Source organism: Lineus longissimus, chromosome 5, assembly GCF_910592395.1.
Source record: "Lineus longissimus chromosome 5, tnLinLong1.2, whole genome shotgun sequence".
NCBI classification, from domain to species: domain Eukaryota; kingdom Metazoa; phylum Nemertea; class Pilidiophora; order Heteronemertea; family Lineidae; genus Lineus; species Lineus longissimus.
In genome coordinates this window covers 9,541,643-9,559,307 of record NC_088312.1, presented here as the reverse complement: position 1 = coordinate 9,559,307, position 17,665 = coordinate 9,541,643, and the positions used below count along the sequence as shown (strand labels likewise).

Sequence of the window (17,665 nt, the reverse complement as noted above, 5' to 3'; positions counted from 1 at the left end):
TGAATAATTATAGTTTTAGTTTGTTCAGGTCCTGTCTGATGAGAAGTCACCATTTTTTGTAGAGCAACGATTCAAGTTGGTCAGTGTCCTATCAATAACTCAAAAAATGCTGTGTATTCTGGACTGGTGGAAGTGACTTTACTATGAGCTTACTTCACACGGAATGTGTATGAACAGGAGTAGGACCTCGGTCAAGCTTTGGTGTAGTTGACCTTGAAATGTTTGCTATGCTAAAAGTTGGTTAATTTGCTCATTTTCAATTGGCAATAGACTCAGTTCCCAATGTTTTCTACAGAATTGAAAGTGAAGAGCTACTGCATTTGAGTTCAAATTGTCACAATTTGCATTCATGATATTTGCGGCCAAAAAATGCTCGTAAAAATGTCATGGTTTTTATCACAAATACCTGACCTACTAGTGCCAGTGTCCTTGTTAGTATTGATTGATGGCGTAGTTCATATAATTGAATGATGGCAGCACATGTATAGATAAAAGGTATGTTAGTATCACAAATCACGCAATACTGGGAAATGATTTCAAGGAAAATGTTCGAATAGGAAATTCAATTGTAAAGAATAGTAAACAGCTGTGGCCAAGGTGACCTAAAACTGTTTTGCCTTGGACAAAAGCCAAAGGAAATTCAATAACTATGAATTAAGTTGATGTCATTTGGCACAACGTCACTGTTGGTGCTGGAAGTAGAATGATGTCAATAGAAGAGCTCCTGCCTCGAGTGTACACTGGTACCTGGTAAGTTGTCTGTCGAGTGTGGTAAGATTTATTTGCAGATTTGGTTGGCTCTTGATGATTTAAAATGGTATTGACAAAAGCTTTTAAGCTTGAAAAAAGAGCAAAAGGAGAGATGTATCAAATCTATTCTGTGTTGAGGCATTTAGCAGGTTGGGAGTGCCTATACAAGACCAATTTTGCATGTACAGTAGAACCTCTTTATTAAGGACACCCTCAGGACTGACAAGTGCTGTCCTTAATAGAGAGGTGTCCTGGTTAGAAACATCAAGTTGAATGGAAACAACCTATTTGGGTCCGAAACTAGTGTCCTTAATAGAGAGGTTGTCGACTAAGGGAGGTTCTACTGTAATAGTACAATGTGTAGCAAGTGCAGCATGGACAGAGTATCTTGCTGTCCATGTGTTTACTTTTCAATTGTGCTCAGTTTCTGTGACAGAATTGTCAATTCTTTGACATACTGTTTCAAATTCAATAGTTTTTGATAAGATAAAAACTGAATGATATTTGCATTATTGACAAGGTAATGGGCAATGCGAATTAGACTGGTATTGTTCTGACATCTAGCTGGCTTGTCAAGGGCAAGTTCAATTGGAATAGAAATTATATGGCGTAAATACGACATCTATTTATAGATTCGATATTTTGATGCCCTGGATTGCATGAGAATGACTGTTTGGTCATGTCAGCACTGATGCAATCTCTCACTCACTCACCCCTGCAACTTGACATTTCTATGTCAACCGTCCCCCTCATCCCTGGAGGCGCTATAACAATCAATGATGATGGTAAAATATTTCCCTATTTTTCCTAGAGGGTTATCCTACTGAGTGCTGAGTAAAATATGAATTACGACGAAGAAATGGAGGACCCATGGCCTGGGCTCACCGACAAGCTTATCCGGAATCTGACCCGCGAGGAGTTAGATACATTTGCGGATTCCTTGAAGAATAAATTACCTGCTGGATGGGGAAAGAACAAGCACCATAAAAAATTGCCAAAAATGGACGTCATTAGACATTTCATTGACACTCTCTCAGAAGACTATGGAGAGAGCGGGTTCATGAAATTGATGATTGACGTGACCAAGACAAAGAAATTAAGATTTCGGACAGGCGATGGGAATGATATCCTTTTGCATGATTATCTGAAGCAATGCGAGAAAAAGCGTAAAATGTATAAGAAACACTGCCGTGAAATGGGGATACTCAAAAACTGTGATTTTGTCGGGAGGAAGGAGGAAATGGAGACTGTGACACGGCTGCTCTTGGACGAGGCAAATGATCAAAAAGCTGGTAAGTTGTTCACAATGGCAAGAAAAAAGCAAAACTTATTAACTTTGTGGTAGGCTTCTTTATTATTGCATTGCAGAATAATTATAGGTCATATATGTATTGTTCACAAAGTGACCCAATCACTTTTACAGCGTAGATGTTCACTTGCCTGATGTGCATTTATAGTATTCCGGACGGCAATTAAACACACTCCATGATCGATCTTCGTTGATGAAACAACTAATCAATCCAAAGAAACTCCTATTTTTTAGGTTTTGTGTCATCTCTCCTGGTTATCCAATGGTTGCGACATCTAATTAGCACCTTTATTTTAGGTATCTGGATATCTGGCATGGGTGGCACAGGGAAGACAACCCTAGCCAACCAAGTGTGCGGAAAGCAAAACCAATATCGAAAGCTCTATGTCGACTTGAAGTAAGTTGCCCTTCCTATCAGGGCCAACTTTGGAAATAATTAATTTTGCTGGCAATAGATTTTTATATGCCTATATATAGATTATATCTGGACCCAGAGTTTTTGAAGCTGAAACAGAGGAGTTCACGAATATGTCAAAAAAAATTATTTCTGGAAAAGGGCCCTTAGTTTTTGTGTTCTGTATTTGAAAAAATTGTGAGAATTATTAAAAGTGTGGTTGCAAAGTGGAATGGCATCGAAATTGTGTTTGAATGGTCCAGCTAGGGTTTGAGGCATGGTCGGTGTCACTGTGTACTTTCAACTGGCCTGAAATGGCCAAATGTTGTGTAGTGTATGTGCACGTCTTGGTTTCTATAGAAATGTTTCTGGGGAATAAATCTAAAGCGCTTTGAGGAGGTACATGCAGTTGTACAGTATAAAGCGATCAATGAGAAATTTCATCTCACTGACGACAAGAAGCTTTAGGACTAGGTTATTTGTATGGATACGTTGAGTAGCTATTGCTTTCATTTATGCATTGGGCGTTAAGTCCCGTTGATGGTCGTCTCTTTCAGAACCACAAGCAACATTGAGGACTTCTACAACCGACTGACAGGGCCGCTAGATATACCTCCCCTACAACAAGACCAGAAAATATGCTGGGAAACTATCTACGAAGAGCTACGAACGAAAAAATCAGGTGAGCTAACTGGCTGCTTGATATTTTTAAATCAGAAGTGACCAAGGGCCTATATCAAGAACCCTGCACCTTGTGAAAAATGCTTTTGGGTCATTAACATGAGTGGTCTCTATAAACAGCTTAACCTTTATTTTTGCATGAAGAAAGTGTTCTCAGTGTGATTGCCTCCTGGCCTCAGCTGGGATGTTTTTACTCCTTGGCTCTTTATTTGAGATTAATTCATTGAAAATAGATCTTTGGATTTTTATAAATTAAAACAATCAATGTACGTTGAGTGTAAAATATGAAACCCTCGAAGTTGTGTTTTATACATTTACTATTTTTGACTTGCTGGTCAGTGAGTCTATAGTATAGTCTTCTGTGACCTTTTTCAAAAAAACTTTGACACATTTCTAAGTTCTTCTCCTCATCAATTTGCAGCTGTGGTCCTATACTTGGACAGTTTTGAAACGTTGCTGTCTCCAAACAACCCTGATAAGAGGGTATGGGAGATTCTTAGACAGATATTGTCCATACAAAATAGCAAGGTGAGCAGTTCAATGCTTGTAATGTCTGATTCCTCTTTGTGTGTTTTATAATTTTTTATTTCAGGTGACAATGAAAGCGAAAGCATTTGAGTGTCAGTGTACATTTATACCACATAGATATGAGCAGACGGAACTGTTCCCATTTAATGTAAAGCTTAGGCTCGGAACAAAGCTATCGTCTGCAGATATAAAACTTGAATTAAACAGGAAGTCATCATAAGATTTCTATTCTGTTATCCAGGTCAAGTTACTGATAACATCTGTTCATAGGCCAGATGACTGTATCCCTGGACAACATAGCCCAGATGACAGTATGCCTGGACCAGACCCCCTTGAGAACATGAAGCACCTCCCATTGCAGTTGTTCACTCTAGAGGAGTGTCATCAGTTGATAAGAAGAGTGGCACCCAAAGTAAGTGGACTATGAGAAGGATGAAACACTGTAAATCGGGAAATGTTTTTGTTAGCTCAGCTGAAAAGCTGAGCTATTCATATGAGTAAATGGTAGAATGAGTGTCCGTCTGTCTGTCTGTCTGTCTGTCTGTCTGTCTGTCTGTCTGTCTGTCTGTCTGTCTGTCTGTCTGTCCGTTAAACAGGCACGTTTCAAAACTATGGCGGATAGGCGATAGATTTTCCCTCTGAGGCGTTGAGACCCTTCAGGACTCCTGAATAGACCAAATGTGGGTCCGGCAGGATGAGCGGTTTGGCCACTAGGTGGCACCGAGCGAAATTTTCCAAAAACTTTTCCAGCAGCTGATTTCTCAGTTGGGGATCATGAATCAAATCTAATTTTATAGAGCAAAGCTTTCTCTTTCATTATCAATAGGCGTAGTTCATGAATTTCTCACCAGGTGGTGTTACTGGCGCAATTTAGTGAGCACCCTCCAAGAAGAGCATTTTAAATTTCGCGCGAGTTATCCCACGTCCAATCACACGTGCAGCGAACGTCACGTCTCGAGTCTGCGCAGTTCAGACGTAAGGAGACCATGCTATGGAATAGATCGCGTTCTGTCAATTCAGAGGTAAGTTCTCATTAAATTCACAATTTCATAGGCGATAATATTTGGCTGCTTGTGTTATTGCATGTTGATGACATTAGGGAAGGCTTGGATTGTTTAATTGGATGTGATTAATTTGAAATAGTTCGTCGACGATCGTTGAAAAACGATCTGCGAAATGCAGCTTGGTTGGTCTGAGAAACGATGTCAAAGTCCGGCTTTAAATCATGGATTTCTCAACAAATAACTCTTGTCACATAGCAGAACTAATGTGAATAAACAAGACAATAATAAACATCGTTCTGATATCATCGGGTAAGGTTGCCAATGTACATAAACAGTGTAATTGAGGATCGACTCCAGCGATTTGAAATGTCAACAAACAATAAATGCGATAGCTGAGGGTCCACCTAATGTGCGTCCGGAACTCTGTTTGCGCGTCCGGAGCGCGTCCGGAAGAGAAAGTGCGCGTCCGGAACAATTTCCTATGTAAATATGAACCTATTGTTGCATTAGATGGCTTAAATAGCATTTTAATTCCATGTAGAGAAAATAAAATTGAAAAAAATCTTTTTGGTGACTTTGTATTTTACAATTTTCAGCGAGGTGGTTAATTACTATGCCATAATCATATCCCAACTTCCTTACGCGCCTTCTCCTGTTGTGGTCGTCTAAGTCGGTATGAGTTTGTCTTTGCGTGCCGTGGGATAAGGGGCAATAGCAATTATTGTGAAGCCAATTTGCGCTTTTAGGGGGGAGGGGAGGGGATCGAGGGGAAGGGGGAAGGGGGTCAACAAAATTCAGTGCGGTTTTAAGAGCTTCAACTATAGATGAGCTTAATGATTATTTTCCTGGGTATATATCTTATTCATAAAAATAAAAATGCCAGTTTTTCTACCATTCGACAGAGTGGGCCCGGGAGGGGGGGGGGGACTTATTTTTTAGATTAATTTCTAATTGGCTACACTTAAATTTAGCTATGGCTTATTATCAAAGGATCTAGTGATGACAGTGGATTTAAGGATACACTCACATCAAAGAAGTAGTACAATTTTCACTTATTTTTCTCACAAAATATATTTTGGGGGGTTTGGGGGACTCATCCCCCAATGTACTGGCTAAATATGTCAGAAGGACGGGGGTTTGGGGGGCTCCCCCATGTCAAACAGTTGTGTGAGTTCACTAGAGATTGCTCTTTACATATTAATGTGAACACATCTCACTAATTGACACTTTGACTGTATAGTGATTTTCAATAACATATTTGATTCTGATTTTTTGTGAAATTAACAATGATAAGACACTCTGACGGCATTCCATGTGCTGAGACACCAGATACCAGTCTAATCCATTACAACACGGCTACTATCGAAATTCTGCAACTGCAACAACAATTGGTTGAGGAGAAACGTCAGTAAACTGGGATTTGATGGCTGTGCAACACCCAAATCACCCCGCTGAAAATTGTAAAACACAAAGTCACCAAGGAGATTTTTTCCAATTTTATTTTCTCTACATGGAATTAAAATGCTATTTAAGCCATCTAATGCAACATTAAGTTCATATTTACATAGGAAATTGTTCCGGACGCGCACTTTCTCTTCCGGACGCGCTCCGGACGCACAAATTGTTCCGGACGCGCATTAGGTAGACCGATAGCTGATACACACTGACACTTGCACACTGTACATAGCACAATGCTTCAAACGGGGCCGATTCATCACTCTTATCACAATGTATTCCCAATCATATCATCAATGAACTTCCTTGATCATTCGGCCCTAGCGCCTTATCAGTTGTTGTTGGCCTTGTATTTTGATATAAAACTTGGCTAGCTTACCTATTCTATCAAAATTAAAATGTTATCTCCTCATCATGTTTTGCAGGACAGGAATGATCTGCAGCTGCATTTGAACATATTTGGTGACCACATCTCAAAGATGACCAAGAGAGAGGATCGAGCTATGACTTTGCACATCCCATCGACTTCGGTGTTCACCAGTGCAATCATCAGAAGAGCCAGGCAATTCTAGTATTCAAGTATTTCATTCTGTAATACTTACCTCAAAATTTACTAAATAAAGAAAACCACATGTGGCAGTTGGTTAAAAAAATCAAGTCTATCTGTTTAAAGTTTTTACTTGCTATCATTATTATCAACATTTCAATGGTGGCATTCTGCTAAGGTTTGTTAAGAGTTTCACTTGACTTAAGCAGGGTGTACACTAGTAAAATATTAGCAACATTTTACCAACATTTTACCAACATTTTACCAACATTTTTACAACAATTTTGCAACAAGCCCTTCAAGGCCCTGTGTTCACTAGCAACAAATTAGCAACATTTTTACAACATGTTGGTAAATTGTTGCAAACTTTTTAGTGGGAACAAAGGGAAATAGGTATTTTGGAGGGAAAATGGATGATTCCAAGGAGAGAAGATGTGTTTTGAGTGCTTCTGCAGCAATTTTAGCTGTCATTGTTGAGAGACGGAAGAGGCGGCGAAATAACCAAAGAGAATATGGACCAGGCCCTGGATCAAAATGAGGGTGGATGATGGGGCATACCACTGCCTGTTAAGGCCGCGTATCCATAGGGTATGCCCTTGTGTAGTGTGGCGTTATGGCGTAACAGCCTTGTGACCTGGCACTATAGCTGCGCTTACACCACGATATATTGGTGGACCAATTGCACTTACACCACCACATTGCCGCGACAAATTGGTTCGGCAATCCATTGCCGATACAAATTGCCGAGCTAATTTGTCCCACCAAGCTTGATGGTCCAAATCGCCCGGCTTGTTAAAAGCTCGGCTTTGTCGTGGTGTACGCGCAAATGGATCGGCAATTAGCTAGTTAGATGGTTCGGCTCCAGGCGGCGCTTTCAAAATGGCGCTTTCTGCCAAGGCTTTCTGCGTTCTGCTTATTGTTTGCGCGCCATCTGTAGCCGGATTTTATAACTAGCTGCAGCGCTGGTGTAAGCGCTTGGTGGATTTTCGATGGTGCGGCATTGGTTCCCGAACCAAGATTGGTGGTCCATTTTCAGGTGGTGTAAGTGCGGCTTATGCCCTGCGTCTCCATTGGATATTCCTTTTTGGTCATGTAGGCCTTTGTAGTCCTCATTTCGCAGCAGTCAATCGCGTTTATCCGCACGCTGTCATTATTTCAGAAGACAATTTCTTATGAATATTGAAAATGAAAATACAAGTAACTTGTATTTTCACTTGCAACATCAAATTGACATGTACATGTATATAAAACCTGACTTTTAAGCAACAAATTACAGGTTCGTGCTTGTTATGATAATCATCAGTTTCGGGGTCCCAGAGTAGTTCCCGTTGATGAACCTCTTGAATTAATTTCGCCTCAGACATTGCTTCCGTGTTGTTCCCTCGCAAAAGAATGGACATGTTCAATCCCAATATGGGCCTATATTCCCAATCCACAGTGCATATATGCCCGCAATGTGACACGGCATAACCTATGGGAACGATCAATAACACCAACGAAGGTTCATTGTCCGTGTGGCGCGCCAGGCGGTAAAAAGGGAATGTTGTGCAGGGCACGGAACAGCCTATGGATACGCAGCCTAAAGGAGTTGCGGCTGACTGACAAGCCGTCATACAAAAACTTCTAGAAAAGGTTTCATCACCCTACGAAGCAAGACACTCACTTGAGAGTTGCTATACCTGCTTCTTGTTCAAGTCACATGAACTCCGGTAGATCACATGACGCAAATCCTATTTCTGATTGGCTGAAGAGTTTGCAACATTTTTACAACATGCAACAAAGAATTGCATTGCATTTAATTTGCAACAATTTTACAACATGTTGTAAGACGCGTTTTGCTCTGTACACACTACGCAACATTTTTGCAACATTTGTTGCAACTGGAAATGTAAAAATGTTGCTAATATTTTACTAGTGTACACAGGCCTTTAGGCAATAATGTTACCCTTTTAGTTAGGGAAACTGGTGCCTTCTGCATTAGGTGGACCCCACTTACTCATCTGTCAGACCGGCCTCACACGTCGGCAGTAGAGTTTAAGGTCCAGTCTGCGAGATTTACCCATTTCTACCCAGCCAAAAGCGGGTGATTGGGCTAGTCTCTCCATGTGATTCAATTCGCATGGATTCTTGTGTCCCGGTGCTGAAAGGATCCCTCCACAAGGGCAGACTACATCCGGTGGCACTGAAGTATGGAAGAAAGACAGAAGACGACCAATTTGCGAAAAGGATCATCATCATCATCATCATGGTAACAGCTGAGGATGAATCATGTTGCTGTGTGTAGAATTGATGGTCCAATATAGGTTAGGTTATCTGTTTGCGCACACATTGCAAGGGTGGAGCTTGCTTGAAGTAGATTGCGCCAGTCTACCGCAATTCACTGTTACACATCCAGAAGCTATTATCCTTAGGCTTTGAGTCCTTAGTTTAGTAGAGTTTGACGAGTAATGTAATATATACGAACAACGCAGCAACAACTCAGCTGAGCGCCAGGCCCTTGGGCCTCTTGTTGCGAAAAGTGAGCGAATTTGCTCATTTTAAATTGGCGGTCAACAAATTCCACATCTGCTGTCAATGGTTGGTTAATGATTAAGAGTGGAAATTTCTGCATGTTTTAATTTCTCGTTTTTGGCTCACCGTAGGGGAGTCTATGTAATACCGCAGTGTCCGTCGTCCGTCGTCGTCGTCCGTCGTCGTCGTCCGTCGTCCGTCGTCGTATCCTATTTCAAAAACAGTGGCACGTTTCTTAACCGCTAGGGCTATGAACTTGAAACTTTGTACACAGCACCCCCTAGGTCAGGTGACCTCTGACACTGAATTTCGGTCCGATCTGATTCTCAACTTGGCCACCAGGCGGCCAAATGTCGATATCTAAAAAGTGTGATATCTCGCTTATTAGTGACTTGTTTTCGATGAAACTGATGTTGTTGGAACTCATAGCAAATCTACATCTTATATCATACAGGTTTTTAATTTGACCTACTCTTCAAGTTCACAGAGGTCATATGGCGTAAATTGGCCGTTAGAGTGTAAACTATGGCACGTTTCTTAACCACTAAAGCTATGAACTTGAAACTTAGTACATATAACCCCCTATATCACATAGCCTTTGGTGCTGAATTTCAGTTTGATCTGATCCTCAACTTTGCCACCAGGGGGCCAAAAGTGGAAATCTAAAAAGTGTTATATCTCGCTTATAAGTGACTTGTTTTCGATAAAATTTTTATGGTAGGTACTCTTAGGAAGAATACATCACATATCGTATGGGTTTTCAATTTGACCTACTTTTCAAGGTCACAGAGGTCATATGGCGTAAATTGGCCGTTAGAGTGTAAACTATGGCACGTTTCTTAACCACTAAAGCTATGAACTTGAAACTTGGTACATATAACCCCCTATATCAAATAGCCTCTGGTGCTGAATTTCAGTTTGATCTGATTCTCAACTTTGCCACCAGGGGGCCAAAAGTGGATATCTAAAAAGTGTGATATCTCGCTTATAAGTGACTTGTTTTCGATAAAATTTTTATGGTAGGTACTCTTAGGAAGAATACATCACATGTCTTACGGGTTTTCAATTTGACCTACTTTTCAAGTTCACAGAGGTCATATGGCGTAAATTGGCCGTAAGAGTGTAAACTATGGCACGTTTCTTAACCAGTAAAGCTATGAACTTGAAACTTGGTGCATATAACCCCCTACATCAGATAACCTTTGATGCTGAATTTTGGCCTGATCTGATTCTTTATTCGGCCACCAGGGGGCCATAATGGAAAAAGGAAGAAGTGCAATATCTTGCTTATTTGAGTGAATTGTTTTCGATAAAATTTTTATGGCAGGGACTTCTAGCAAGGATACACCACATGTCCTACGATTTTTGGATTTGACCTCCTTTTCTAGGTCACAGAGGTCAAATGGCGTAAATTGGCCATTAAAGTGTAACTATGGCACGTTTCTTAACTGCTGAAGCTATGAACTTGAAAGTTGGTACATGTAACCCCCTACATCAGATAATCTCTGACACCGAATTTTGGCCTGATCTGATTCTTGATTTGGCCACCAGGGGGTCAAAACTGAAAAAGTAGGACGTGCAATATCTCACTTATTAATGACTTTTTTTCGATGAATTTTTTATTGCAGGGACTCTTAGCAATCACACGATATTGATCTTGTTGATGTCACAGACAATTATTGGTTGGATCATAAACTTATATATACTGCCCTGTCTTATTACTTAACATCAATACACATCTAAAAAAAGTCTTCATGCCTGATTGTGTTCACCATATTCACCTCTAAACTAAGCATGATCCTGCCTACTAAAAGATGTATACGGTGAGCACAATGGCCCCTGGCCGTTTCATTTGTATTGTCACTTCTGTGATGACAGTGATAAAAATTGAGTTTCTTGGCAAGCATCCCTTGGGATGTCATGACAGCATAGTTGGCATGTGAACATTTACATTGTAATTACCTCTGGGTCAGTATACAAACTATTTGTTCAAGTACTTGTCCTCTATGACGATGAGCTAATACCTTATCTCATTTCTCCTCTTAGATCATGCGTGATCCAAAGCAAAAGAGCAACATCGAAACAGTTGTCTCGAAGTTGTGTGCCTTCAATACTTTGGCAGTGCAGGCGGTGTTCAGCTACCTCAAGAAATATTCCAATTGCATCACACTGAAAAAGTTCCTCGCAGACCACAAGCAACAACTTGAGTCAGCTGAAAATAATGATCAACAGACGTCTCAGGTAACCATAATCAGTTTGAAAATCATACTGCTTTTCTTTCTCAGTAGCTCCATATGGTTCACCTTAATGACAAATAGGATGAATACATCAAATGCACTTGTTTTCTGTTTCTGTTTCAGAGGCCGTGTGAGCTTGTCAGCTTGTGGCATTGTTTGTATTATGTCTATAGTATGAACATGGTGGAAAATCGTTAACCCAGGGTGACGCATTCAGTTCATTTCATTTTGTATTCAGAAGATACTCCTATTGAAGCCAGATAACGGTAGTTACTGATATCACTCATTCAATTACAGGTTATCACTACCTTGGGAAGAGTTTTTGATGGTTTGAATCAGGCCACTCGAGCAGCACTGATCAAGTTGTCCCTCTGTAATGGTGTGCAGTTTGATTTTACCCTGGCACAGTGCCTTCTGGGCGAAAACAGAACAACTACTCTTTACTCCTTGGTGAAGGCGCGCCTACTTCAAATGGAGGTCAAGGACAAAACCAGCACGGCAGGATCGAAGATTGGAGATGAAGATACACGCTTCTTTTTGCATTCATTGCTACAGAATCTTCTGGAGAGGAAACGTGCAGCAGGAGATTTCGAAAAAGATGTGGAAGCTGCAAAGTCAAATATACGAGCATATATCATGAATAGGTTACTTGAACTCGGAAAAATGGAAACCTATGACCCTAAGGGTAAAGCAGGTGTCATAGGGTCAGAATTGCAGCCATTGGTTTTGAAGTACAGTTCCATGCCTTCCATTAATATTGAGCATTATGAAAGCTACCACAAAGCTTTCCTCTTTCAAGCTTCACTACAACATTTTCTGAATCGAAAGAATTTGGAGCAGTTCTATGCTGAACAGCTGGAGTTAGCTTCTGGACCTCAACAAATATTGAAAAGAGTATATCTGAAGCTGTCGCAGATTGATGTTCTGTTGAAAAATGGGTCTTCATTAGAGAGTGCTGAAGTGAAGTTGTATGAAGTCGAAGAGGAGTTGAGATCGTTCACAATTGACCCTCCTCCTCAGGCTTTAAAGCTGAGCTGGGCCCATTTCAACCTTGTTCATGGCAAGTATCTTGGTTTGTGTCGGAAATTTCAAGAGGGTATCGACTTGATTCAAGAAGCTTTAAAAGTTTATAATGAAGTGGAGGCCTGTAGCACGCAGGCTGCACGAGCCTTGCATGCCATTGCATCAATTCTTGACATGAAGCCGTTAGACCCCTACACAGCATCTGAAAGTATGAAATACAATAAAAGAGCCTTTGATAAACTTGGTGCATCTACGGTTCATTTTGATCAGATTGTCTACACCATGGACATTGGTATCAAAGCTCATGTCCTTGGTGGACTTAAGCAAGAAAGTTTTGAAAATGCAAAGAAACGGAAGAAAGAACTATCTCAGAAAGAAGTTGATGAATATAATAAGGACATAAAAAAGAGGTTTGATGAGGCCTCCTCAAGCTACGAGATGAGTATTGGTTTGTGTGAGAAACTCAAAATGAAACGGAGCTTGGAGTACATAAAGCTGTTGCGACAAAATGCACTTTTGCTGGCAGAATATGATGACATCAAAAAGATCGAAAAGGCTGTGAAGATGGCAGAGGAATCCTATCTGTTGTTACAAGAATATGACAAAGAGGACATGATGCACATGGCAAAGTGTTGCTTTGCCATTGCACACGTGCACAAAAGGCTTGGTGTCAAGATATTTGAAGCCATTCGACAAGCAAAGGAGGATTACACAGAGGGTAGGCTTTGAATATTTTTGATTTTGTGTTTGTATGCTTTATAAGCCAACCCAAGAGCAGATGAAAATGGTTTCAAGAACGTGAAGTCCACTGACGGAAAGCCTCTTCTGCTGCTGTCTGTGGAACGGAACACAGATCACCAGGTTGTTGAAGACTTCTTAGTGAGTGTGACACAATTCAGAATCAAGTTTGATTTACATAAGATGCCCATTGACCAATCATTTTTTATGCTTTATGGCATGACAATTGCCTTATGTTTGCTTTCCTTTAAAAAGTTGGAATATTCTTTTCTCTTTCTCAGAACAACGTTATGCACCCTTGTGGGAGACCTATCACAAGTTCAAGAGAGGCTTTGAATACATGAAGAAAGGGAACATATTTGCCGATATGCAAGACTACTATGGGTGGCGGAGTAGTCTCCAAGAGACGATGCGGTGGCTAGGTTTAAGCGAGGAGGAAAAGAACAAGCTAGACCAAGAAATTGAGGTAAACTGTTTGAGTCGGGTATTATTGACGAAACAGCACCATCTCCAATTGGGGAGGAGTCCGACAATTAGCTAACTCATCTTATCATTTGGAATGGCCTTTGCCTGCCCGTAATGTCTTTGTTACATGTCATACAAAGGAATGGTGATCATTGTACATGCAAGGTGACTTGCCTTAGTGATGTCCTTCTTTATTACTGTCATCACTTTATACAGTAATTTATCATATAGTTTATCTTTATCAGTGGTACATCAAAAACAACATACGCAAGAGGAAATCGAGTGCCCAACTGCAATCTGCATTGCCTGACATGAGGACACGAAAGGAAAGTCTCCAAGGAATGAAGAGACGTTCAATAGATCAATCGCAGGAGGATGTGAAGCCATCCAAACGTCGAGGCAGCGTCGTCATGGATGATACCAGTACTGGAAACAAGAAAAGCTCTCTCGCTCTTGCTAAAACTAGACGGTCCAATTTTAAAAAGGAACATTCAGTTAGTGATGATATTCCAATGGACGGGCTCAATTTGAATGCAGAACTGATGGAGACATGTCCAGAGAAGAAACCGACAGGTTTAGCTAATAGGATAAAAGATAATTTGATAAATTGGAAAAAGATAGCGGGTGATATCTTTTCTCTGAAAACAGATGTCAGGCAGGTTGAAAAAGATCCCGAAGGTACAGTATAGTGTTCACACAAAACTAAATTGAGAGTGACAGAAAAACGTTATGAATGTTTGGTCAAAAGAGTAACTGACAGGGAAATTTGGCCACTATCCATTTAGTGGCTCATGTGTTCAGTACTTTAGACCAGATATCAAGTGACAAACCCTGTCTTAAGGTGTTCTTTTTTTACTTCATAATGAAGGAACAAAATGGATGTGAAAATATGCAGGAGTCTGGCAGAGGATGTCTAGTTTCGAAACGTTGTTATATTTCCAAAAGCTGAACAAACTTGTTGCTCCAACTCTTCCCTTTTGAAGTGGTTCAGTTCTTTGCTTGGAAAAATCGAGACCAAAGCTTTTTGCTGGACTTGCTCAACAAAGTAAACACGAATCCCTTAAATCGGAGATTTTTGACATCTATAGATTAGGTGTTGCCCCTGTGTAAGTTCACTGAATAATGTTTAGCTTCCTGTCTCATATCAATTTCATACTGTAAAGACCAGTGTTATTTTGGATTTCTAGCGCAGTCCTGCAACCAGTGGCAGTAAAGTACCTCATTGGTCTTATAGGTGTTGTTGTTTACTTTTATCTTTGATTTCAGAACTTTCTGAAAGCAACAGCAACATTAGTGGCCTCTCTGACAAAGACAGTGCGCTCACAGGATATTCCAAAGCCCCTTCAGTCATCTCCAAGTCGGGGTCAAGTACTGACATGGATCAACATGACACTTTGGTACGGCAGTCACCATTGCAATCTGCTGCTCGGAATTACACATACCCACAAGCTTCTGTATCCCATGTAATGATGCCATCCGGTATGCCAGAAATCGAGGTCACAGGTGTGGGAGAGGCAGAGGAAGATTCACTTGATAAAGACGGAAGACTTCCATTTCATTACTATGCCAGCACTGACTCTCCTTGTTCTAAGGTAAAACAGTGGCTCAACATTGAGAAACAGAAACGACCTTCCTCGCCAGGTGGATCAAGTGATGATTCTTTCCATTCCACATACATGGATGTACAAGAAGAGGGTATGCCAAATTCATCAAAATTCAAGCAGTTTTGAGCCATAAGAGTGTGGGACACTTAGTATGCCAAGTTTGTGTCTTGACAAGCTGACAATCATCTATTTGTGTCATGTTTGTAAAATTTTGGTAATGATGTGTTGCAGCAGCAAAATGTAAAAATTTCATAAGATTGTGAGACATGTACTGTTGATTCAAGTTTTAGTGAATGTTGTTATCTGTCAAGATTTACTAAAAAGATATTTCAAGAAGAGGGATTTACTTGTTATAATGTTACTACCATACATGTAGTGTGTGCCTGTTCGTACTAAGGTGTACGTCATATCAATATCCGAGTACAAAGCTTTGCCTTGTATTGTGAAGAAGAATATAAACATGAGATTGTAAAAAGTTAAGTGATAGAAAGTTTTAGTGATAACAGTGTGTCCCCTAAGATATCATATTTGTCAGTTTTTGTCACAGCATAGGAACTTTGTTGTTTTAATGTTACTACATACTGTTTGAGCACTGTTGTGTGATATTATCCAAGTTCAAAGCTTAGCTTGTCTTGTCTTTGTGTAGGAGAATATAAACATCATGTTGCTAAACGTTTTACTGATTAGATGAAAAATAATCACAGCATGTTCCCTAATCAAAAGATATCATATCGCTCAGATGCTGTCACCACTCTCTACCTGGCAATATAACTATGTTATTCATTCAAAATCAAATTCCCTAGGATAAAATCATAATCTCTTATATTCAGTAATTTCATAGAACGTCCCATTAAGTGTGACAAAATTGATATAGAAAGACTATTGTCTCATAATTATATTTTCAGACAGTATATACTTACCTGGCTCAGGAGTTAACGTTGATCAATAAGGACGTTCTCCCAGGGCGAGGCCTTTCCATTGCACTTCAGTTGGGCTGACCCTTGCGATCACCCCAAATGTGGGTGACTCAGGTGCAGCATTACAGCTCAGGCCACCATTCCACATGTATCAATATCATGTGAAAATTAACATGTGTTGCAAAGCAAGTTGTAAATATTGTCTGTTCCAATTTTTAAAAAAGTTAATACATTCCCAATCAGAGAATTTCTTAAACCTTGCAAATTGATATCATGTTTTTCAATTATCTTAACATATTATTGACAGTACAACCTGTTTACATGTACCAATGTACATGTACCATTGGGTAATGTGTACAGTATATATACTCCAGAATATTGGACAATTTTCCCCTTTGGGAAACTGCTGGTATACATGTTCAAATGTCTTATCTTTTATTCCAGAAATAGCATGTGCTATTTACATATGACAAACATACCGGTATTGTAATAATGAATTGGTTTTGATATTAAAGGCAGCATTGTTGTTGATAAAATTTTTTGTTGTCTCATTAGTAGTTTTCTGTCAGTGTGGATTCCACTCTGTTGAAATCAGAACAGTATACTTCAAAATGCAAGAGCGACTCACAGCTTGGAGGAGGGTCCATGCATCAGTCAGTGCCATTTGTCCTCTGGCAATCACCCAACCAACAAATCAACTAAAGTATGGGACCAAGGAAAGCAATTTTACCTCCCCACACAGAAGTAGTATCACCTAATGCCTGGTGAGACTTAATGAGGATGCATGTGTGACAGTCACACCTTTGGTCAACAAGTAATGTTACGACTCCCACAGTGAAGATTAGGAAGACAGATCCCGAAGAGCTCTATGGCGAGTGTCCTTTCCCTCTGTCTATACACCCCCCCCCCTTTGTTTAATGATAAGTTGTGACCGTATCCAAAAATGTCATGTTGTGACCGTCTTTATTGATGCAGGCTCATTGTGACAATTTATGCCTAGTGAAATCTAAGAGGATAAATGTGTCGAAAGTCGCACAATGGTCAACAAGCTGTGTTGCAACTTTCCTGCAGTAAAGATTAGGAAGACAGATCCTGGAAAGCTCTGTGGCAAGCATCCTTTCTGTCTTAAGAACATCCCCTCTTTTTGTTTAATATGTTGTGACAGTGTCCAAAAATTGAAGGTTGTGTCCTCTGTTGATTTTGGCATATTGTAACCATTTTCTTCAAGAAGGGCTTGTTGAGACGGACTTGTGGCATTGAAAGAATTTGGGGTGGTCGCATTCTTAAATATAAGCTGGTCTTAACAATGTCTTTCATCCACTCTGGGAATGGCAGTCTTATCAAGTTCAGATTAACCATGATCTTTCAATAAATATGACTTGTGACAACAAGTGTGTGTCTCCAAACGTATTGGTACAGTGGTGTCTTCTTATTATAGCAACCGCAAGATGCTTTGTTCGAACTAATGTACATCCATTTGAAATATAATCGGCGACTTTGTG

The 17,665-nt window shown here is 40.2% G+C and overlaps 1 protein-coding gene and 1 pseudogene across 1 annotated transcript; both read left to right on the top strand.

The window, feature by feature from the left end:
- The first annotated feature begins 661 nt into the window (after positions 1 to 661).
- LOC135488481 (uncharacterized) lies at positions 662 to 16,712 on the top strand. Its single transcript, XM_064773107.1, has 11 exons — positions 662 to 750; positions 1,562 to 2,042; positions 2,357 to 2,456; positions 3,011 to 3,135; positions 3,556 to 3,662; positions 3,904 to 4,074; positions 11,226 to 11,420; positions 11,714 to 13,157; positions 13,459 to 13,643; positions 13,888 to 14,320; positions 14,909 to 16,712. The coding sequence occupies exons 2-11, from the start codon at positions 1,592 to 1,594 to the stop codon at positions 15,370 to 15,372; spliced, it is 3,675 nt and encodes a 1,224-aa protein (XP_064629177.1). The 5' UTR covers positions 662 to 750; positions 1,562 to 1,591; the 3' UTR covers positions 15,373 to 16,712.
- On the top strand, positions 16,159 to 16,289 carry LOC135488863 (U1 spliceosomal RNA; annotated as a pseudogene).
- Positions 16,713 to 17,665: the final 953 nt, after the last annotated feature.